This window comes from Amphiura filiformis, chromosome 12 (genome assembly GCF_039555335.1).
Source record: "Amphiura filiformis chromosome 12, Afil_fr2py, whole genome shotgun sequence".
In the NCBI taxonomy this organism is placed as follows: Eukaryota; Metazoa; Echinodermata; class Ophiuroidea; order Amphilepidida; family Amphiuridae; genus Amphiura; species Amphiura filiformis.
Window position 1 is genome coordinate 18,189,634 of NC_092639.1, and position 25,232 is coordinate 18,214,865.

The following is a 25,232-nucleotide window of genomic DNA, read 5'->3' on the forward strand; positions in this document are numbered from 1 at the left end:
TAGCGCCCATGCATGTTACTCCCGCGGTTGTAATACGGTACGATCCTGGGGGTGGGGGGTGTATGTGTATCCCGCACGCCCTGTACGTACCTGTGCATACGTGTTCGACTAATATTTCCATTGTAATAATAAAACGCCTGTTCCATCGTTTTATTCAAAATCTCGGATTTTGACAAAACTGCAGCACCTCAAGTCTTGATTTTTGTAGAGTATCTTTATCGACTAAAGTACAATACAATCGTGTAACAACCAGAATTAAAATTTTTTTGAGGGCTTTCTCCTCAGCAAATGTTATAATATGGCTTTAATACATAAACAGTGTAGCAATATGACATGCACAAACAATGTTACATCTTACTCAAGTTCAACATTCTAGCATTCCCATTGTCATTGACATAATATTTTTAAAGTTTAGTTTACGATCTTAATATATTTCATTCAAGGACATCACAAAGACACAATTGGAATTGTCAAAAAATGCAATGTTCTATTACCCCGGTCTATTACCATTCAGGTAGGCCCCCTTATGTGTTAAAATTATACTTTAAAGGGAATATCGTTAATCACTATAACCAATTTGTTTCATTCCGGCTCAATTAGATCTCGGATCTCAACTTTGTCCAAAGAGACAGCCATCAAAATATGTGTAACCGTTCTGATCCAATATCATCGTCTAATGTTCAAGTTGTTACCCTAAAACATAATTATCGAAATCGAGCTATTACTATTGCTTCCAACAATGACTATTAGTTGAAAAATATTTTACAATGACAAATAATGATTAAAAAAAAAGGGTCCCTGGTCGCCTATACAATATGAACATAGCCGCGCGATGAAATTAAGTGGGTGAGGCATTTTTACGAACTTTAATGACGCTTTCGTTGACGTAGTCTTCTGTAGTGGTCTCCTGCGTGATGAGGTTGTCATAGCTGCCATGTGGCACTGTAGTACCTTCAACGACCACATTACCAGTCGCTCTGGTATCCATCTCTATGGCGATAGCATTATCAGCGGCCGCACCAGATGGTAATGGTTCCAGAGAGATCTCGGCTGGGTTTGTACCAGATGACATCGGCTCTAAGTAGTAGTCGTTCGGGTCCTTGATCTCCAAGTATGATGAAGTTACAACCACATCATCTGCTTCACCTTGGCCTTCTTTATGACTTTCTTCGTCAATAATAGTGGTAGTATTTCTCTCTTGCACTGCCTTGTGATCTGTTATGTTGTGCACAAGGTCACTGAAAGTAGGCCGCTTTTTTGGATCGGTTCCCCAGCAGGTCAACATCATATCGTACCTATTTCAAGAAGACAAGTCAAAAATTTGTAATTTGGTGATTTGTGACAAATGTTTTGGTAAGCGCGTTCTTCTTCTATCGAGTGGAATATAAGGACTTAAATCGAGTCATTTACATTATTCCAGGCGGCGAGCCGGCAACTTGTGAAACCACCCGGCCGTATGGCACTTTCCATATACTCGGTTAGTTTTGTGGGGTTCATTATCGAACCCCAACGGTTTTAGCTTGTATTTATATTATTTATTAACATAGGACTATTTGTTTGTGATATTTCAAGCGTTTTAAAACTTCAAAATAATCCCATTCAATTACACGGTTGACGATGGAAATTTACTGAATTTAGAGAATGCACGGCGTATACCACCTGCATTATTCCGCTCATCAACGCATTTTTGCGCCAGCTAGATATTCTGTACAACGTTCTTGGTGGAGCAAACCTATTGCTATCTAGGTGCCAGGCGGTATAGGACACGAGACATGTGATGTATGAAGCTAAGCTGGCGAAACTAAAAGACGGTTAGCAACTACAAATGGAAGAACAACATACTTATACTAATGGACGCATTGGCGTGCTCCAACGGTTTTAGAATAACACAATTTTGCTTCGACAACACAACACATTTAGAATTGTTTGTGATGATGTGATGATTACGTGTTAATCAAATGGGACTGCAGAAATGACGACATCGCATCCTACCCCCTCCCCCTGCTGGGAGCGACCAACACAATGAGGATGCGGTTGAGGCATTGTTATCTCAGCCGTGGTTCCTCAGTTCCTAGTAGACCTATATAATCAACCCAACTTAGTAAAACCATACATACGCCACTGTTCTGCGTTCATGGATTGTACCCTGATCCCCCAATGGCAACAATTTCAACCTACGACACTGACTTTATTTGTAGGCATCATTAACATTAGGGACGAGTCAATTATATAGACATTTATTTCTCTTTATGATACATTGAAATTTTACACCATGTTGTACATGTTGTACTAGACTATGCCATAGTCGAATTTTATTAAAAATATGTTATTATTAGTCATGATGAACCCATTTCGTTGAACTAAAATTATACTGATGTTTATTAAAATTAAAGTATTCAATAGTAAAACTCTTTTAAACTTAAAGAGTTAAAAATATCAGACGATTAGTGACAATAAAAGTAATTGAATGCAACATTATCTTGCATAATTATAACGGCTCACTTTAATACTGAACAATTCTGATTTTGGAATCTACCAGTTTATTGATAGCGGACTATGAACTTTGAATTGTAAGCAGTACTTTACCCCTTGGGCTGTGTTCTCTAAACACACACTGTCAAGCATAGTTGTTTATCAGTCCATTAACCACAAGTACGCGCTAGATGTTTGATGAGAGATTAACTTTCGCGTCTACACAAAAGCGCCGCAATGGTAATGGCGCGGGCCCAGACGATTTAAACCATAGCGAGGTATGGGCGACCAATCACAAGGCAGATCCATTTAAAGATGCATTACATCATGCCCAATTTTAGTTAGGCCAGAAATTGGCCTAACTCTCCATAGAGTCCCGTGTTAAAAATCTTAACCGCAAGGCAATGACAGTAGTCCACTTGGGAAGCTAACAAACAGAGGGAGTAGGGTGACTGATCAGATGTGAAAATCTATCAATTGTGCACACATTAATTAAATCAGAGTTTTAAGCTTAAATACAATATCCAGAGTATGCACAATGGGCAAGTGGACTACGGGGTAGTCTAATGTTGTACTTACATGTCTTGGCTGCAAGCTCGTGGTCTTTGTAATCGATTTCCTTGTTCTATGTAGTAATACATCTCTCTGTTAGCAATATTGGCATATGGTCTTGCACCATGAGAGAAGATTTCCCATAGTAACACTCCAAACGACCACTGCAGCAAAATAAGCATACGATAGTAATTGCTTAACTACAATAACACCTATATACTATACAAGGTAAAACTATTATTATTACGGTATTCTGCTATGCTCCGACGAACTTGAGATGGCTTTACAGTGGCGGTAATTTTACCAGAGGAAATTTCAACAGTGTACTTCGGTTATATTTATAAATGCGCTTTTATAAATACGCACGTGACCACCTCCGCGCTGCCATAACAGCTTATAGACAGTAAGTCTCGAAGTGACCTTCTATATAGCGTGTGGTCAACATATACATTTGAATACAAAGGCGGAACAACATGAGACTGCTGCGCATTAAAATTGTCTGTTTTGTTCAACTTTGTGATTATATTGTAAACGTTTCCGTCGTTGAATATTATTTCCGTCTTCAAATTAGTAATAGAGGGGTAATGAAATGCATACCACATCTGTCTTCTCATTGTAAACTCTTCTATCCAGACTTTCTGGTGCCATCCATTTCACAGGCAACTTGGCTTTCACATCCTTGCTGACGTAATAATCAGATTCAGTCATATCACGGGACAATCCAAAGTCGGCAATTTTTGTGACAAGATTCTCGTCAACCCTAAAAATAAAGAGAGGTATCTAAATTTTCATTACATCATTACAAAATCACGAACAGACAAAACGTATGGCCTATGTATCTTAAGTATGTTAAGGATACGTATCGTTTAACTACCACACATAAATACTGTCTCATAAAAAGGACTATGCACTACCATTCCAACAAAAACTAGTAGGCCTATGTAGCACGTTAGAAGATAATTGTCAAGCGAAAGCATTTTGAGATATTTTAGTCGGTATCGTGGTACCTTTAGTGGCGTACTGGGTAATATTTTTAGGAGTCTTTTAGTATTCCCACTGATCTGCTCCAAACTGACTTTACCTGGACTATTGTATGGATCGCGCACGAAAATTGGCGATATTACACTATTTTTCGCAATCAAAGTGGATTTCGGTACTCTAGCCCCTGGCTTTATACGTCAATCATATGACTATTTAATTGGTATGAAGACTTACATGCAATTTCTAGCTGCTAAGTCTCTGTGTACAAAATTTCTACCAGCAAGATACTCCATCCCCGTGGCAGCATCCAGAGCAAATGATGTGAGCTGGACAGAATTGTTCTTTACTTCCTACAAAAACAATAACAAAGTAGGCTTCCTGATTAGTCCAACGATTATCGGAATATAATATGCTGCAGATTGGTACCGCGTGGTTTCTACAAATTGGAGGTTTTGGACGCTTTTATGGTATTTCCTTAAAAGAGTATAAAAAAGGGTTCAACCCGAAATTTGCAGGTGTCTCCTATCCTCTGATATACTTAAATGAACATAGTAATCCCTTTGGCGTAAAAGTCGATGCCTTCTGTAATTTGTTTGCCAAAAAGTTTGACCTTGGGTTACCTCGGGGAATTTGTGTGATTGGTCCATTATTTAGTCCCGGTATTTAGTCATCTGTGGACATTTCAATATTGCATTAAGCTAAACTTGATCTTATCTTGGTCTCTATACCTATGCGCCCAATTTTTGTTTGCAGAATATGTGATTGACCCACATCTTACTCACGTGTGGGCATTTCGATATTGCACTGCGCTATACTTGATCTATCTTGCTCTGTATACCTACGAGCACAGGCAGTCTATGTAAGGAAAATATAAAAAAAAATCAAAATAGCTGATAGAAACGTACCGTGGGAGCTTTCTTGAGAAATGATTTCAAGTCCCCGTTCTTCATAAGTGGAAGTATCACTAACGGATTGCCTTGTGGGTCAAAGGTCAATCCAATCAGACCTAAGACATTGTTATGGTTGAAGTCCTTCATGATAAGTCCCTCTTCAAGAAACTTGATAGTAACTGAAGGACCAGATGCATCTTTACAAAAACAAGAAACACACAAAAACCGATTTACAGGTACTAGATGAAAAACATGCGATAATGACAAAAGAATTAGAATATTTGTACTTCGGAGTAAGACATGAATCGGGACATGAATCCATGTAAACAATGGTGTTCTGTGGAGTATGGAGGTTTGACCCTCTACCATTCCATGTAAAGTACCATATCCTGCTACCATTTGTTTGCCAATACAACTGTAAAGGTGCAAACTCAAGCAATCACCTAATTAATTAGACATTTACATTATTGTCATCTTTTTGTTTGCTGGGATTCAAATGAAACTTGTTATTTTTTAGTGTAAAGAGCTGAAAATACTGCAGATGGTTTAAGATTACCTTTGATTGTTTTAACAGCAACTCTACGAGAGCTGCTGTCCTCCAACTGTAGTGATGCCTCAAATACTTGTCCAAAGGCTCCTGCAATACGGACAGAATTGTTGAAAGTGTGGATCAAGAAGTGGACAATATCTTGTCTGCCTATTTTGTTTAAGTAGAGATAGGATGAGATCTGATCCGACACTTTTATGGCACCTTTTAGTGAGCTGATATCATTCAGGTCTACTAGCTAAAATATTTTACCATCTCTGGTCCAAGGGAAAGGAACCCCCTTTAACCATCAGAGATTCTCCCATAATCCAGGTTTTCATGGTTTTAGAAAGTTTTCTTTTTTTGCTGCGTTCTGATAATTGGTAGAGGACGCTTTATAAATATCAGTATTATGTATATGTATGCTTGTCATAGTCGCCACAATAACAGTACGATAACAGACAATAATATTATTAGCATGATTAGTGTGCGGATGTTTTCCGGGAGAGTGTTAACATGGTATCAAGAAACTCCACCCCGAGAAACTCCTAAATTGGAAATTTCGTATCTGAAGCAATATTGGTCCTGTTCAAGTCACGATAGGTATTATATTATTATACTAGTATATGCAGCTAAAGTTTTAATGCCTACCATTTCCGAGAGGTCTTCCAAGTGTGAGTTGACTATATGCTATCTTAACATCATCTGCATCGATGGTGACATTGTTTGGTAAAACTACAGGCTGGCTTGTCGAGGTCTTGTTTTCACCCAACATCTGGATTGATAGTATGTCTTAAGTAAAAAGTTGTCATATATAAATACCATTATTTGACTATTATACATGTACAATACTAATAGGCTATTATAATAATGAATATAAAACATATTTCAAAATAGAAGCAACACTTATCTGCTTATGCTTATAATGGTTTAAAACAGCTACGATTATTTAGATATTTTATTTCATTGGCGGCGGCAGCTTACCTTGTTGTAAAGTTCTCAATCGATCTAAAAGCTCCTGTTCTCTCTTTATAATCTTGTTGTATTTTATCTTGTACAAGACAACAACAGTAATGGCCACTAAAACAGCAATTGCGATTAGGACACTAGTAATGATGATTACAATTGGTACCTCTTCTTCAGGATATTTTAATCTGCCAATTTCAAACTCCAAGTTTCCATGTACAACCTTGACAAGAATTAAAACACGTAATTAATTCATTAAAATTTAAAATTGTATTATCTAAAGTAATATTGTTTTTTGAAACGACATTATCATTATACATAGTACTAACATAGACGTATGGTAGTCCTTGCTTTGTTTGGTTTCCTTTGAAGTCTCCAGGGCCTGGATTTGTTTCTGGTATAGAACATGTCAGAGTCTGTTCGTCTAAACTATAAACAACTGCCTCTTGAGGGCCAACATACACTTTCACATCCTCTTCACTGCTAGCAATGTCAAGATTCCGACCCTATAAAAGAATAAAAGATACTGATTTTACTAACTGCATCCAAGTTATTAGGTTATTAAAGGATGTCTCCGGCAATCACAACATTATACCTTATTTGTTAGAAAAATAATTATCAAGCATAAATCACACGGTTTTATTTAAAACAAACTTATATTGACCATGAAAACAAAAAAAAAACAGCCGCCTCTCAACACTTGATATCCCGGGCACCGAAATTTGTCTGTGGCAATAACATCCCAGTTATACAATGAAGACAATTTCGGTGCGGGAATTTTGAATATCGCGTGTTGAGAGCCGGCTGTTTTTATTCGTTTTCATGGTCAATACGAGTTTGTTTTCAATAAAACAATGCTTACATTAAAGGGGGTAACCCTATTGGTTTTGGATATGGATTGTCTTTAAAATTACATAATAATATCAAATATCGCCTCCTTTATGCTGCTTTGTGAAAAAACGAGAGCATTTTCAGCGTAAATGTGAATAAATAGCCAAATTTGCAATCCAATACCTTGGTATACGTGAATTGCATTCTGGGCAGGCAATGACGAATGCCTGACATGCTGTACAATGCCCGGCCCGTATTGAACGGAAAATGTTTTTTTTTTCGTACCGTTTCAGAAAAAGGAAACAAAATATATTTCCCCTTGCAATATGTACATTTCAAATGAATATAAAAAAAGTTTGGGTAAAATGGAGAGGAAAAAAACACCTTCCGATACCGGGTAAAAACAAACGCGCTAATCAATTGAGCTATTTAGCACACCACAATAACTGGTGTCGTTTTCATAACTATATACGGCGCACCGTCTCCTCAGCAGTTAGTGTGGTTCGCTTTTTTCACAGAATGTGTATGACGCGAAACCAAAGTAGCTGTTGCGGAGACTGATATTTCGTTCATAACTCCCAGAAATCCAAAGTATTTACCATTGTTTACAAACTGGTAACCTGTAAAAACCGCTGTGATTCATGATTTCTCCGGAAATACATCGACTTGGAGCGTCAAATTTCAGGATAGTAATGAGAAAAATAGTATCTATTATGTGATACCAAAACCTCATCAACTATGAAAAAAATCGGGGGGATGATGCTGTCGATCGGGTTACGGACCTTTAAATGTAAAACCCGGTATCGATATTTCGTTTTGTACATCATATTTATAAATTTTGATTTTTTTTATCCCGTTTTTAATAATTTAACACGGAATAAAGCAAAACTGACTAAAAAAAGATTTTATGAAAAATCAACTGATTGTACCACATGCCTTACAAATATGGCGTACGAACAAAATATCACTGCCCGTCATTAAGGATAAAATGATGGCTTAGGTGGAGCCAAAATGTTGCTCCTTACTTGTGCTTAATAATTATTCTTTATCACTGTTTATTGTTTCTATCTGTTAGTATCACCATTGACTTACATTCAAAATAAGAATTGAGCCATTGTATTTTTCTGGGTTAGCTTTGAATGGTTCATACACAGGATCTTCATAGTAGTCAAGCGTCATATTGTTCTTTGAAGACCAGCTTTGGAGACTGTGGACATCGGCAATAAGAAATCCAAAAATCAGTTTGATAGGATCATTTGCTGCACGTTTCTTTATGTTGTATGGGTTGCTTATTTCTTGGTACTTCATATCCACCTTCGGTGTTTTACACGTCATCATAGTATCATTCATAACCTTGCATATCTGTTGACGAAGATAGGTATCAAATAAAATCATCGATTTCTTGTTATAAACACATTACATTAAACATGATTTATTGATTATTTTTTGGGTGGCAATATATTGTGGGGTGGTAATGTGTAATTATCAGTTAGTAGTTTAAGGCCCGGTCAATTATTGGTATTCTGTTGTAATGTATGTTACTACTTTATTATTGACAAGATCTGATCCTCTTACGCCAATATTAATATGAATTCCACTAAGCAGAAAATAAAAGGAATACAATTAAAATAAACAAAAACCATGCTTATATTTTTTCTCACTATTTTTTTATCTTAGGTACGACCATTGTTTTCAGTTTCTACCGGAAGGCCGGAACAAGCCGTAATAATTTCCTATTACCATCATGTTTTTACTTACGTCCGTAAAGTTCGCCTCTCCAGAGTACACTATCATCATTGGATTCTGTGCCAGCCGTAGGTTTCTTCCTGTTATAGTTACCTTTCGACCACCGCTGAAATAAGGCAAAGGTTAATCAGTTATTTGGTTTGTGCCATATTGTTCTATAACATTTTTTATAAAGTCAAATTTTTATTGTTTTAAAATGAGTTCAAAATTGATAGTTATATCATAGTAACTAATACTGACTACTATAAGTAGTACTAACGTAATCGACAAGGTATGTATGTACGACATTCAATTTTAAACTCATAACATTTATTATAGTTCACAAGTTCTCAAAGCTTTCTCAAATTTAATGGGGGGGACTATTAAGTACTCTCAATATGGATTTTGGTTGCTATACTTCCTCCCGCAAATAAATGACCAGGGCTTGTAAATTAGCAGTTGCTAACAACGCCACCTACGTCAGTATCCAACAATAAGCAGTAACAGTAAGGCTGGTCGTTCAAATTGCGAAAGTGATGTGATACCAGGCCCGTACGCAGGGGGGGGATGGCGTTAGGGTGTTGTACCCCTCCCCCCAAAATTTGCCAAAGTGTACAAAAAGTTACAAAATTTCAGAATTTGCGAGCGTAGCGAGAAAAAAAATCATGTTTTTCGGGTTTTTTATCAAAAAATGTCCAAATTTTGGAAAGAAGGTCTATTTTTCACAAAATAGTCCCCCCCCCCCGCTTGAGAATAATCAGCACCCCAAAAAAATCCTGCGTACGGGCCTGTGTGATACAGCACGGAAACGAAATTATCATTGATGTATGTGACACCACCTTTATTGGATTTGTTTACAAAAATTCGAACTATAATTAAATGTTTTCTTCTTTATTTATTTCACAGCTGATCAAAAACTTTTCTGTAATTACTTTTTTTTCTCTCATTTCTTTTCTTCATTATTCTTTCTGTAAATAGAAATAATTATACTATTATCCTACTCTATACTTTAGAATATTGCAATGCATACCTTTGAATGCTGCTTCTCGGTTGAATAGCAACTATTTCAGGATTAGGCTGGAAAGTAAACCTGCCTTCAGATTGTCGTTCTGCCTCATCAAAGAACATCGTTACGTTATGTGAGCTGCCTACAGTACCACTTCCTGTACGACATGTTGCTGATGTCTCAGTCACACTGTCTCTTTAGCAGGACAAAACCAGTTCAGAAATTATTAAAGGTTGGTAGTGTTAAGGGTACACATGGTACTGTTGGTCGAGGCAGCCAAAACATATCGATTTTCATTATGTAAATCAATATATTATTGAAAAATAACACTTCGATGTTTTGCAAAAGTTCATTCTACAAACAATATACTTTCAAACCTTGCTTGATTTATCGTTGTTAATGAGTTATGTACGTTTATGTAAGTGTTGCAGGTGTTCCAGCCCTCCAAAAACATAACTCAAGAACCACAGGACCTACAAAAGTATGTCTGTGATATTTGAATTCTTCTACACACTCGCTATGAAATGAGCAATGCGAATTTTGCCAAACCTGACTATCATTCGCATGATGCTGTGAACTACCAAGTCGCAACACTTTAAAATAGTGTCAAACCTTAAGTTCACCAAAAAGAAACATACAGCAATCTTTATTCCCCTATACAGATTTATATTTATATAATTATATTAACCGTGTGTAAAATACTTTTCAACACTCTCTTTTTGTCACACCTTATTATACCATCCAATGTTCGTTTGTAAAATTATTACTGTGTTAAACTTTTCAAATATTTCGTATGTTATTTGTTTACCTTTCTACAACACAGTTGGATCCGATCATGGCACTAATATTATATCCTGCATCCAGATACATGCCTTGTATATAAACGAAAGTACCTCCATCGGCTGGTCCTTCAACAGGTTCAAATGCAGTAATGACTGGATCCTGGGTAATAATGTGATGTTCAGTAACGAAGGAAAATGTTACCTGCAATAACAACTTTCAGCTACACAATAATCTAAGATTTGAATGGCTTCAAATAACAGACTAACAACTCTAATGCTTCAATCTTATCAAACCCTGTCATGTTATATAGCCTCCAAGGACCGGTTTCTCGAAATATGGCTAGTGACCAGGCTTTCTAAGTCATCAGGCGTAAGCACAGTTAGCAGATTAGTCATATGTACCAGTGTTTACAATTTCACACCAAACATAACCTAGAAAGATAAGTCAATCAAATGTATCTACATTGGTAGGGCTAGCCTACTTACTTAAGAAGCCCGACCACTAGCCAAGCTTCAAGAAATCGGAGTGCACCAAATATATTTCCTGTAAATGTCCAGTAGCGAGTCCATGAGAGCGGTTAAGTATGCAAAATTCAAACATTTGCCCTCAACCCTTGCAGTGCATACCATGATTACCAAAGGATTGTAGTGATCATATTTTATCAGATGGTACGTACCCTGTATGTAAAGAGAACATTGCCAGTACTGTCCTGCGGATTCCCATCAGATCCCATAATTTGAACCGCAATTTCAACTTCAGCATCCATGTCACCTGCAACAGTTCTACAACTAACACTACAAAGGTCAGAAAAAGTCATTTCAATTTTTGAAATATTATTTCTTGTTACTTCAAATACAAACATGGATTATTGCATTATACATCTTAATTCACAAACCAAACTTATGACAATAATATCGCCATGGCTTCTGCCAAGTAAGATACAAAAATGTTTGCCATGGCTTAATTTAAATAGCGATTAAATTAAATTAACCGATTTCAAACAGTAAGGAATTAGAGTCAACATAACATGAAATATGATAGTAAATTCCAACGACTGGTTAATCAGCAGTGTCATCTGTAGGAGTTGATATGCAAAAGATGTAAGACCGAAAGTAAATGAACTAGTGATAAAATTTCTTAAGTGTTCCTACAAGTTTTTGTTACTATATATTTTGGTCTAATATCCTACCTATTGCCAACTATATAAAAATCATACAAGCTTTCTGTACTGCAAGCCTTTCCGCCAACCGTCACTAAAAGTATATCAGAGAATTGTTGTCCTAAATCTGTCCCATAAACGGTCACGACGGTATTACCTTCGAATGGACCAGATGACGGGGCGACCTGTGGAAATATAACAACGTTTATAATCGTAACCTGTTCAAAGCAGAGTGGAATGAATTAAAGTTTGCTCATAATTCCATGAAAATATTATTCCTAACCTTAGTTAGCACTGGATTTGGGCAATTGGTATCAGTGTTTGAAGGTATCCAGCCTCCAGTGCATTGTAAGCTGTCTTCTACGCTACAGATGTCATCTGTTTGACACCAGCCACATTCAACCTCTGGTATGGTGGTGAGACTTGAAAGACAACGACTGCAATCTGGACGTTCAGCCTCACATTTGTATAAAGTAACTGGGAAAAAATTGCCGATGGATTTCATGTAAGTAGAATGTATTCAGTGTTTATAAAAATGCATATTGGATATACAATGACACTATTGAAGATGAATATAATGTTTGAGGTTCCTAGTATCGTTTTATCATTAGTTCTTAATATAACGTCATCTTACTTGAAACATTCATAATTTGGTTGCGGTTGTAAAGGCACAACGTCAAATTTGGTCCTATAGCACTATCGGCGCCCCGATAAATACCGATGACTCTTTCTATCGTTCCCTGGACATTGCGCAGTGTTTACGATAAAACAATACAAATGTCAATTATTATGCGTTATAGCATGATTCTTCGGTACCTAACCGGGAACCGCTAGCGCTATAGGGCCGAATTCGACGCGGTGCCTAAGCGGTGTTTACTTTCTTTTTGTTTGTTTGTTTATTTTATTGTGGTCTTTACACACCTTCATATCCATATATGTCATCGAGGATTCTGTCTCCATTCCAAACCACAGACAATCTTACATCAAGCATGTGAGTCATTTCATCGTAGGAATACTGTTCATTGTTGGAAAGATAGATATAAAACAATAATGCAAAACCATACTCGATAATATTTGGCTATTTATGTGACTGTATATTCTCTCGGTCGGTTGAGCGGTCTTGTACTTGGCAATTAAGATATAATAATGACATGTCTTTCAAACGTAAAAACAGCATTACAAGATTCTTGGATTTGATTCATCGCGACATTATAAAGTGTACATAACTGCCCATCCTCTGACATAATCCTTTCACTCCCCTCCCCGGTAGCTCTCCCCCAAAGTAGTTCTTGTAGTACCATGAGAAAATGCAATGGCTAGATTAGTGCATTAATTAATGAAGAAGCAAAGCTGATGAAGTTTATCGCACTATCATTACAATGATTTAGCTTTCAGTAAGAAATGTCATGTAACCCAGGACAACAGAAAAACAAGATACGGTAAACATGGTAAACAAACGCTGTCCTCCTTTTATTCCATTTTTTGAATTGAGGTTATGGATGTTAAGACATCCATTGTCAATTCTAACAGTTGTATTGCTGAAAATTAAATCTTACAATTCTTGCGTCACATATAACAACATCTTCCGTCCGTAAAGCATTCGATTTCATCTCGTCTCCGTCAACATGAAGTGTACACTGATAGCTAGTAACCTGGTACCAAATTAAAAATAAATAATACGAACACGTCCTTAAATTAGACAAAATTTGAGAGTATTACCACGACGACAGTGGCGCTATACAAAAAGCATTTTAAGCAATGATTGGTGGCTTATATGTAATTATCACATCTTTTAGCGACGGTTAGTACTCAAGAGTTTATTGGATTAAATAGTTGAAGGTAGGTGACGGTGTGCGAACGTAAATCTTGTCGCTAGATCAATTGTGTGATGTTCCGTTGATTCTATTAACCCTAACACTGACCCAGGTTTTTTGCTACCAACCACACGATCGCGGACCGGTGCTAAGTATGTACTAAATTATGCTATACCGGGAGCTACACGGCTAATTGCTGCCCGGCCCGCAATTCCGTGAGCATTTGACACTTAGGGTGATTGCGTCATCGCAGACCCTGGGATGCATGCATGCGCTGAATTTTTCATCGTGGTATTCTGTGGTTTTTTCTGGTGTAAGGGTTAAAGCCATAATGATTGTCGGGATTTGACACCAGTGGCGTAGTCAGTGGGGTGGCAAGGGGGGTGGGGGCGGTGCCCCCGCTCGTCATGGCCATCAGTTCATGTATGAACCCAGTGTGACAGAAAAAATGGAAAAATTGTAAAAAACTGTTTACAAATTGTGAATTAAATTGAATTATACCTAAAAAGTTTATGTTTTTAGGTTGCTATCGCCTATTATCCTTTTTTATTTGCTCTTCACTTTATCAAAGCAAGGAAAAAAATTGAGTCAACAAATCACAACTTCCGTCGGCAAAAAATATTTCCGTCGGTACATTTACAAGTTGTATCCCCCCTTCCGAAATCCTGGCTACGCCATTGATTTGAACATACGTAAAGCATTGCTCAACTAATAAACGAATATATTGAAGTTTCCACTGATATTCCCATCTATCTTATTTATAGATAAACAATTGATTAAAATTAAGTTGCCTTACATACACACCCCTACCCCACATATCCTTACACCCCAACAACACGCTATCGAGATTTATACAAGTAGACCATGTAGACCTAAATCGAAACTCACACTCACCTCATCAGATGGCAGGTTTTGGATTGCCACTTGCATGGATCGTTCAACCCCAACAGACACTAGAACATCTTTAGTTTGAGGTGCTAGTTGTGGACAGTACTCAAAGCCTTGTTTAGGATTGCTTTCTGGATTCTAGAGTTACCAAAAGAGATCGAAATGGAATTAATCGGGAAATACAGTATTGTCAACAAATGACTTCTGACAAAAGGCGCAATATTGTAAATGTTAGGTTGAAATTCGCGGGGTTCATCATTATAGTGAGGTATCGTGATTTTTGGTATTTTAGCTGTTTTTGATATATAGGTAACAAAGATCGTTCTCTTCAATTACGTTTCCGTTTCATATACTGACGTATAACGCACGAATCGTGTTTCACCCATTTAAAGGGGCATTTCGTGATCCACAGCCTCATCCCCCACTTTTCTCAAAAAAAGTTGAGATTTTTATAAAACTGGAAACCTTGCTACATAATGTTTATGTACAAAATATTTCTTGCAGATTAATTCGTTTAGCAAAGATATCGTGAAATTTGAATTTCGTTCTGGTGCACCAGAACAAAATTACAACGCATTGTCTATGGAGCAGTGTAATACACATAATCATGCATAACTCGCGAACGCAAAATCGGAATCAACTGAAATTTTGGGAATAGGTTTTTTTCGTGGATATCTAATGAAAAATGACATAAACAGAGGATGCTAGGATCACGAAATACTCCTTTAAAAGCTAGAATATGAAGTAAAAATAGTACGAAAAGGTGCTTTGAGTTTTCATGATAGTAAAAACGCCACTATGTGATGAACCCGACGAATTGCGACTTAACATTGATTTACCGAGGCTTCGTCATTATACTTTCAATGAATGGCCCAAAAGATAGTGAACGAATCCCTTTTTCTGTTTTTTGTATGACAAATATTTGAAACATAACAATAATATTACATTCACTCCGCTGATGATAGTATTCGAATCATCCCCAGTGCATATGCTGTTGTCATGGGTACACTTGTTGCTATAGATACACCAATCACATGCCCAGCTACTAATGGTACACGAAACACACCTGGACAAAAGACATTAAACATTGAAAATTAAGAAGTTTGTTTTAATCATATAATTAATCATGTCAATTTTACACCGCTCGGTTTTTTGTTGTAAAACAGTCTACATTATTCTTCGCCTATCTGGAACGTGTTGGCTAACTCGACAAGCGTGTTTAGCAGATCATGAGCAGATGGTGTGCAGACCTATTAGTCTTGTCTACAATAGGGATATTCAATTCCTTTTATCAGTGCTGCTGCTGAAGAGGCTATACGATCTACAATCCGCGAAATTAATAGTTGGCACACTTGCACTAAACAATGGAAATGCGTGCCCTATTAAAATTGGGGAGGCGAGGGAAACATGCATGCAATATATGTAAAGTACAGACTCCCCCTATATCTCACCCTTCCCCACTCCCCATCATTCAATGTTGGAGGGTCTCACGGACCTGTTGACAACATGGCTTGGTCCAACATTGAATTGGGGGAGCGGGGGCAGAGATATACCAAAAGACAGGCAAACTGTGCCAACCTTTTTTTCCTGGATTGTAGCTGAAATGTTCCAGGTGAGCGTACAAATTGAGTAGATTTGAAGTTAAATCTCTTCTAATCAGTACATATTTACCACCAGTATAAATATTCACTTGTACAATTTAGATGATACTTTTCATAATTATGTTTGTTGAAAGTTATTAGTTTAAACAGGCATGTCTTCATAATGTAATTATAGCTTATTTTATACAATAATAAAGTTACATTTTGTGACTACTGCACTCATAGAAGACATAGCTTGTTGAAACAAACGTCACATCTGTGTCGGTTGAATAAACACTCAACGTCATAGCTACATGATCTGAAATAACCAAATACATCATCGAGATTATAAAGTTACTAAGGAGTAAAGACATGTCGTAATCAGCTTTATGGAGACAAGGGTTTGAAAGTGACAAATCAGAGAAGATCATCTTCTCTGGACAAATGTATGCAAAGGCATAAAAAGTTATTAGTAAATTACCGGAACTAAAAAGCAATATACGGAACGGAACCATATGGAAGTTCGTTACTGATGTTTTCGACTTTAAAAATGAAAACCTTTTGGTTGTCATTTCTAATAAAATCATACTCTGTTTTAGATATTTGGATGCGATATAACATTTACACTCACCACTATCAGATGGTATCAGAGGCCTTTTTGCTACTTCTGGAGTGACACATGTTAATTGGTTGCCATTTTTAGTGGCCGAGTACCGCTCATCGTCAAAGACACACTCGTACATGTACTGTTTATCAGTGGGCAGGTCTGGGAGCTGCTCAACTGTCAGCACGATCTAAACAAAAGTAGACAACCGTTAAACAAGATAAACAAGAAAACGCATACTGCAGATTAATCAATTTTGATGGCATAATTGAGCCCAAGATGACACGACACAAGCAACAGAATTGGAGCTAATTGGTATTTATTCTTCTTGTGGTTGTGGGTCACTTTTTTTGACAAAAAACAGAACAAAAGAGACTAGACACCGATAGGTGAACAAACGTGAATCCGGTAGTGAACGCGTGATATCAATTTGGCCATTTAAAAGTCCCGATTGGTTAAGCGATATTATGTGACATTACACGTTTACGTACCGTGATCACGTTAATTCCTCTTTTAAAAGTTTTTCCACCATGGGTTAATTCTGAATTGACACTTATTTGGGTGTAATTTGTCTTGGGTCCAATCTCTATCATGGAAAGTAGACCAACTGGACAGCACTATTAAAGTAGTAACAATATAATCAACACATTCAGAAAATAAAGATTGGATTGAGCCCGGGAATCCCTGGGATTGAGAAATCAATCTTTTTGATTTATGTGATTGTAACTACCAGTAAACTATACATTGTGAATAAATATGTCTTAAATAAAATACCATGCTTTTAATGGATTTTAACTATAATTTACTAAATATTGATATATAAATGGTAAAACACAGAAAAAGTAAAAGGACATAAATTTGGAGTTGAGAGGAATTCGAAAGAGTTAGATTGTTATGGACATGATGGGTTCGTAAGCGGGAAATGTTGAAGGTCAGATCAAGGTCATCCGAGGTAAATTGAGTATAGATTAGATTGTCAGATTGTGGATATTAATTCTGCCCCAAATTGTTAAAGGTCATTTGAGGTCGACTAAGTATATATTGTGTTGGATTGTCAGAATGTTCAAAGTGGTGTCAAGCGCATTTGATGTCAACTGAGCATTGATAGTCTGATTTTCATAAAACGTGGTGCATGTAATCACAATTAGGCGCTAAGCGTCAAAACATCAAGGTCATATCAAGGTTAACAGTTATTGATAATAGATAGTTGGATTATCATGAAACTTGGTTGATATGAAATCCCTTAAGCAGCAAACATTCTTTTAGGTTGTCTGAATATAGATTGTTAGATTGTTGTAAAACTCAGAGGATGCGATTTCAATTGAGCCGTTTGTTACAAATATGAATTAAATGTAGACCTATTTAGCACACATTTTTCAATTCAGCTTTCGACATGAAAATTTTGAGTATTTCCTAGTATGTCATTGGTGGTATTTACCATTAATGCCAATATTTCGCACCCGGTTAGTTGTGCCAAACATTCAAATTTACTAGCATTCCAAGTACTTGCAATGCAAAATTATAAAACATGATCTTCATCCATGGTGTTGTCTTTTTAAAGACATTTCTTGGTTCGGCTTATAATAGTTGGCGAAAATTATTCGGTTTTTCTTACTGCACTAGTCAATAAGTCCATACTTACGCTCGAGTAAATTAAGCGCACGCTAATCAGGCATTACGCAACGGCCGTAAGTGCTTCTGCAACTGCGTGCACACGATTTTATATCAATACACGGTGTTATTAAGTATCAATTTTTTTGGTCAATAAGTCGAACAAACTTTAGTGACGTCTACTTAGTTTTCGTACTTGGACGCAGTATATGAACACGTGACGTTTAATCAAAATATAGTGAACTTTTTCAGCACTAGGCTACTTCAGCTTGACAGTTATTCCTAACGCTGAGATTGGTATACCTACACAAAATACTAATGATGTCACGTAATATACTTTTCGGACGTCTACGTACAAAACTTGTTAATTGTTTAAAGAAATCAGGATTTCAGAGGCGGCATCGTAATTATATATATCGACTTACTTCACTTGGAGGCGTGGTAAACGGTTGGTGAGGGTACGGATCTACACTACTTATTCCGACACATTGTGCACTGTTATATGGCAGCCATCTTGTAGATACGCCAGCCATTTTACACTCATCAAAACCAGTGCACCTGTAAAAGATAATAATTTAAAGTTTATTTACGGCTTTTACAGCTTTATCAAAGTATCAAAAAGGTTAATTCCGAACAGGGGCGTAGCAAGAGCATCAGGGGCCATGGACAAGGAGCAATACGGGCCCTTTTAACCAGGGCAGGATTTACTTTATGGGGGCCCTGGGTCAGGCCAAAATTTGGAGGACCCGAACTCACGTGCCGAGGAAGGCATGTGCACGCAAGTCAGTGGCCAAGTTTTGTTACTAGGACATTTGCGCGCAAAGCACACGAAAAATTCAATTTCAGACTATTTTAGCCCCAGAGTTGTATGGTGCCCTGGACCCGGGCCCATCTGGCACAATGGTAAATCCGGCCCTGATCTCCATTATCAGCCCTTATTTAATTTTCGCATTGTACTCGGGGCTCCTGAACCCTTCGTCCACCCTGTCCCCCGCTTGCTACGCCCCTGATTCCGACATGTTCTTGGTTTCACATGAATGGCTCATATTTGATGGTTGGTAATGAAAGAAGATCACAATTCGCATAAACCCCCTTCGCCTTCGTCCAAACGATGATGGCGTACCTACTAAAACATCTGCGATTATGTGGTAGGACTATATCATAATAAGTAATGTTGACTTCAGTTTTAGCTTCAATGGTCATTATTACATTTTATGGAAGCATTTACCATTTTTGTCTATACAAAAGTGTTGTCTTCAATTACCTTTTTCCTAGCGTGCACCATCCACAGTATGGGTCTCCATAATGTATCCCACCTGCTGATACGCATTCACCACAGGTCTTGTACGCTTTACAATTAGACACTTTTAGTTTGATCACCTTTGTTAAAATAAGACATGCTAAATAATAATTGCACTCTTTAAATTGAAATGGTTAGTATACTTCATCATAGTCACCATCATGAATACCACCACCTTCAACACTATCAGTATGAACATGATTATCAATGAAGTCGTGATTATCAGACTCGTCCCCCACACACCGACATCGCCTGGCTATTAATTACTTGGTACACAAGAGATACTAAAATCAATACCCGGGATCGATACATGTAAATGTCCTATGCACGATTTTGATATTCAGACGAAAATCTTTGGATACCGGGTTGAAAATGATTTCGTATATTTTTGCACTTGAACATACGTGTTGAACAGATATGATAGTCGTTAGCTCACGTATTGAAATAGAAGCTTGCGTCTTGAACTCAAAAATTGACAATAATTCAAAGTTTTTATATGTGCCGAACACCAAGCACTACTATATAGCGCAGTGTATAGGTCAATCAAAGCAGTGACCTATGGCGGCCATGCTATAACACACGCACAGCGAAGTCAGCCACCTTGCTATTGTCAGTAGCCTTAGGCAGATGTCCTTCGGCCCATTATACTATTAAACAGGTCGGACAAAATGGTCATGCGTGGCGGTGGATTCACCCTACCATGGCGATTTCTGCCATGAAGATATCGGGGCGATGACACTGTGCCCCATTGATGAGATGTTGACCCCGCTCTTGACTCGTGTTTTGCTTTAAGGTGGAACTTAAGGGATCCAAAATGAGCGTTTATTGCGTTTCGACAGTATTTCTTGTGGGACATGAGAGCACCTCAGACCTATCGAATTGTATTCTGAATACGAAGCATGTCTTTCTGATATCAAATAATTTTCATTTTTAAAATCACAATATAATACAAATTTTATGACAAATTATAAAAATTTGATATATTTCAAATTTTGATATATAACAGTCCTCGAAGTAAATTATATAAATCTAATGATATATTCTTAAAGTGTATGTAGCAGGGAGGAAAAGCCGACGGTCAATTGAAAATTTTGACCTTTCATATTGAAGATATGGATTTTTTTCCCAAAAAGACCTAATTTTTTTTTTTTTGGTGTTTTGGGAAAAAATCCATATCTTCAATACGAAAGGTCAAAATTTTCAATTGATCGTCGGCTTTTCATCCCGCATACATATACACTTTAAGTATAAATCATCAGATTTATAAAGTTTACTTCAAGTACTGTTAAATATCAAAAATATCAATTTTAATCATTTGCCATAAAATGTGTATTAAATTGCGAATTTCAAAAATCAAAATTATTTGATATCAGAATGACATTCTTCGTATTCAGAATGCAATTCGATATGTCTGATGTGCTCTAATGTCCCAAAATAAATACTGTGCAAACGTTCATACCCCAGCCCTTAAGGCATTTTGTTTTAAACATATTAATTGAGTAGAGCAAAGTACACTTATTAATATGCGTTTTGTTAGAAGCTAATCGAACAAACGGTTTTCATGATACACACAGTTTAAATTCCTTTGTATTACATTGTGAATCTGAAGATTAAAACTGATACCTATTGGAAATCGATTTTTGAGCACCTCTTGGGCCAGGGGGATATCGCTAGATTGTTGGAAAAATGTGAAAACGATTTAACCTGGAAAACATTCTTTACCCAAAGGTGTGTTAAAATTCGCTATTAACACCTCCATGGATACCCTACCTCCTTTAGAAATTTAAAACACTGGGGCAAAAGACTTTTTGACACTTGTCCTCTCTTTAAGTGTAAAAGAGCATTAATTACACATACTTAATAATTGTCAAAATATGTTAGATAGATACTTATGGAGACATAATAATGTTATTCGTATATTCCTCTCCACATTCAAAGAGGCTGAATCGTTTCAGTGTGGCAATCTTCAAGTCTATGATGACATTGAATATATACCATTGGTGACGATATAATACCGCCCAACATAATTGCCGCATCCCAAACCTAGGCATTGATTTATTTTGGCCTACAGACAATCAAGGATTCTCTTTGAATTTTCGGTGCCGTTTGAGCCGAACATTATGTTAAGCCCATTTAATTGTATCAAACATGATCGGTACGCTTTCTTTGTTTCTGACATTACCGATATGATTGCACGTTAATTGCCATTGAAGACCAGTGGCGGCACCAGGGGAGGGGGGAGAGTTAATTCCAGGGGGAAAATCAAACACATTTTTAATGGTATTGATATATTTGTAGTGTTCTTTTGTTTTGCCTTAAAAGTGTGGGGGAGGGGGGCAAGATAAATATTTGGGCCATTTCACCCCTTGCCGCCCCGTAGTACCGCCACTACCGAAAATGGATCTGGAGGATTGATCGACACTGACAACAAAAATAGGCTGACTGGTTTGTCAAAACAGCTCAACATCCCTACAAAAAATCAAGGAATTGAAAGGCCAAATAACCAAGTCTGTTCTCATCCCATCCTACTCGATCTTTAATTCCAGACATGACCCAAACGGAATGTCCAAGAACTGTTTTTTCCCACCATGATGTATTTCCTCATTGTTTTTTGTATTTGCTGTGTTTTCCGTTGGCTGAGATCATTATGTTGATCTCAGTTGATCTTGGGGTTGTATGTTTCTCTTCTTTTGGTTAATAAAGATGATTGAATAAAAAAAATATATCAATAGTAAATATAGTTAATGAGCTAATGAGTTGAAAGTGCTCATCAGTATTTAATTTTTGCCAATATTTTGCTAAAGACAATGCATAAATGTTCATAACACCTTTCTACACCTTAACCTTAACTTATACCTAACACTAATCATATTCATATCCTAATGCATTATCCAGCTTTAATCGTATAGCTAATCTAATGTGCTGATTGAACTTGACACAATGCCTGTTACGGAGTAACTTAGGAAATTGAAATTCCAAACATGCAAACCTTACGAACCTTTTGTTCCGTCAGCAGAGTAACATGTTCTTGTTCACCATCAAGATGTGCATCTCTTAAAACTTGCCCTGCTGGACTAGAAGGACTTCCTAAAGAGAATCTTTCATACTCTTTGCCTTCATCTGCTTTAACAATGTGAGTCTGAGATTCAAAAGATACCGAATATTAAATGTCAAATCCATACCTCTGGTTACACACGTAAATATATACATTGCATACAAAAGACATAACGATAGGGTTGGACATTATTATATGCGTGGAAAAAATACATTAGAAAGATTGCGATGTTCCATACGCGTAACGTGGACCGTGCGTTTATTCATGTATTGGCTGTATACTCAACGAACGATTTTGGATACAGCATTCGGCTCTCTTGTGTGGCCAAAGGCAAATGTTTGCGACCAAAATCTGGTAAATTGTGGAGGGCGTAAACGTTTTTTTAACGGCGATCTACAACTTGAATAACGTTAATTTGACCTCATTTGATTTTAGGACAGGTCTAACATGTCTAACATGCCTCCTAAAATTGATTGTTTTTCAGTACTTCCCGAATACTATTATTAAGCCTAATATTTCTGTAGATTAAGTACCACTACATGCATATTTCATCAGTACGACGGCAACTCAGCTCACTTTCGGTAATATTTTACTAGCGTGACCTCTGCTGTTACATAAGAAAATGTTGAAAAGAAGTCGGCAAATTATATGGGTTTTGGAAAACACTCAAAAATGGAATACACAGGTCATGATGCAGTCATGTCTACAGTAGAATTCATCTCGACCTTTGCAGGACTTAACCCCATTAAAAGCTATTAAACCAAGATAACACTCATTGAAACAGCTCAACTGATTAAATCGGATTTTCTCTGGTTGTGCACAAGTGTCTGTTTTCATGTGCGATATCGCAATAGGGCTGGGATTATAGCTTCAGTTGGGTTACCGATTATACAGGATACGAAAGGAAACAATGGTATGTGTACCTTTGTTCACGAAATGAGACAATTGCCTGCTTTTTGTAAACCAGCATTCTTGAAAATGAGCAACATAATGATTGTTGACTTAACACGGTTTGGAAATAATTTCTTCATATTTTTGGTGTTATCTGTCGTTTACATATCCTTCCTAAAACACAAAAGTGCGACCCTCTCCAAACACCTAAATTAGCTAAAAATTTAGGACATGTTACAAAACTATATTGTCTAGAATTTTAGAAGAGTACTTTTAATATTGGCCGGTTATTTTTCACACAGCGACGTTAACTAGGCAATGTACTATTACCTATAACATTAACTAAAACACCAAAGTACGAATATTTCCAAACATCTAAATTAGCTAAAAATTTAGGACATGTTAAAAAACTATATTTTCTAGAACTTTAGAAGAGTACTTTTAATATTGGCCGGTTATTTTTCACACAGCGACGTTAACTAGTCATATCCCCATACTTTTAACGTAGGGCTATTTGTAGAGGTCACGCGTCAATGGGAAAGAGCACTGTGTATTGTGTATAGGAAAACGGACAGTAACTGCAGTATGTCATTTCTTAATTCCCGTATTGAGCCCATAGATACGATTTGAAACATGAGTATAAAGCAAACAGTAACGTGTAAAAGTTGAATTATTAAGGAAGAAATGTTTATTATGCGTGAAGTAGCCTAAATAATGGGAAATATGCCTGTCTCGATCACCAAAATGGTTATATCTACAAATGTGAGCAAACGTCGGTCGTATGCTTTTCGGTGATGATCGAAATTAACTAACGTCAGCTTGTATTAAATTTTCAGCGAATATGATTGGTGGAATAATTGAGTCGTAGGTTGAAAATTTGCTTTCAAAAAGGCCCCGTGTCGTAATTGTGCGTGACCAATGGTGACCAGTGTCACTGGGAAAATTAGCAGTCGGCTATATCGAATAATACTTGTCCAGTGATGTTTGTTTATTCATGCAAAATACTATCTTGTATTACAAAATATTTAAGTAAATAGAAAAAATTAAATCGACATAACGTCATTTGACTGAAGTACAAACATGCTTTAAAAGACTATTATTGAGTGAGACACTGAATAATTTATTATTGCAGGTTGGTAGACTTCTCCGTAGTCCACTTGCCAATTGTGCATACTCTGGCTATTAAATTTAAGCTTAAAACTCTGATTTAATTAATGTGTGCACAATTGATAGATTTTCACAACTGATCTTTTCAGTCACCGTACGCCTTCTGTTTGTTAGCTTCCAAGGTTTTTCGGATAATAAACTGGCAGATTCTAAAATTAGAATTGTTCAGTATTGAAGTGTCATTATAATTATGCCATTATGATATGTTGCATTCAATAATATAAGCCTACGTAGGGCCTATACTTTACTTTTACTGTCACAAATATAATTATGTAAACTTTTTCATAACCATTTTATTTTGATGTAATAAATATCAGTATAATTTCGAGTTCAACTGAATGCGTTCATCATGATTAATAACATTTTTATTTATCAAAAATCGACTATGGCATAGTAAGGTTGTGGTGGACGTGTAGTGGTATCCGATTCGC

The 25,232-nt window shown here is 36.8% G+C and overlaps 1 protein-coding gene across 1 annotated transcript; it reads right to left on the reverse strand.

The window, feature by feature from the left end:
* Positions 1–67: 67 nt before the first annotated feature.
* LOC140166681 (plexin-A2-like) lies at positions 68–23,433 on the reverse strand. Its single transcript, XM_072190179.1, has 26 exons — positions 23,425–23,433; positions 22,687–22,827; positions 19,653–19,768; positions 18,814–18,946; positions 16,805–16,967; positions 16,396–16,492; positions 15,539–15,659; positions 14,600–14,731; positions 13,448–13,543; positions 12,813–12,906; positions 12,175–12,368; positions 11,922–12,076; positions 11,409–11,526; positions 10,758–10,891; positions 9,974–10,144; positions 8,977–9,070; positions 8,311–8,580; positions 6,717–6,893; positions 6,406–6,610; positions 6,073–6,213; positions 5,452–5,532; positions 4,911–5,092; positions 4,240–4,355; positions 3,622–3,784; positions 3,052–3,188; positions 68–1,295 (listed from the first exon to the last, which is right to left on the reverse strand). The coding sequence occupies exons 1-26, from the start codon at positions 23,431–23,433 to the stop codon at positions 839–841; spliced, it is 3,897 nt and encodes a 1,298-aa protein (XP_072046280.1). The 3' UTR covers positions 68–838.
* Positions 23,434–25,232: the final 1,799 nt, after the last annotated feature.

What these genes read in the sequence shown, in the direction of transcription:
- LOC140166681 (XM_072190179.1), bottom strand. An exon ending in TGGAAGACCTCTCGGAAATG is followed by an intron (nt 5,533 to 6,072) that starts GTAGGCATTAAA and finishes TCCGTATTGCAG; the next exon opens with GAGCCTTTGGACAAGTATTT. An exon ending in TTCTCAAGAAAGCTCCCACG is followed by an intron (nt 4,356 to 4,910) that starts GTACGTTTCTAT and finishes TTGTTTTTGTAG; the next exon opens with GAAGTAAAGAACAATTCTGT.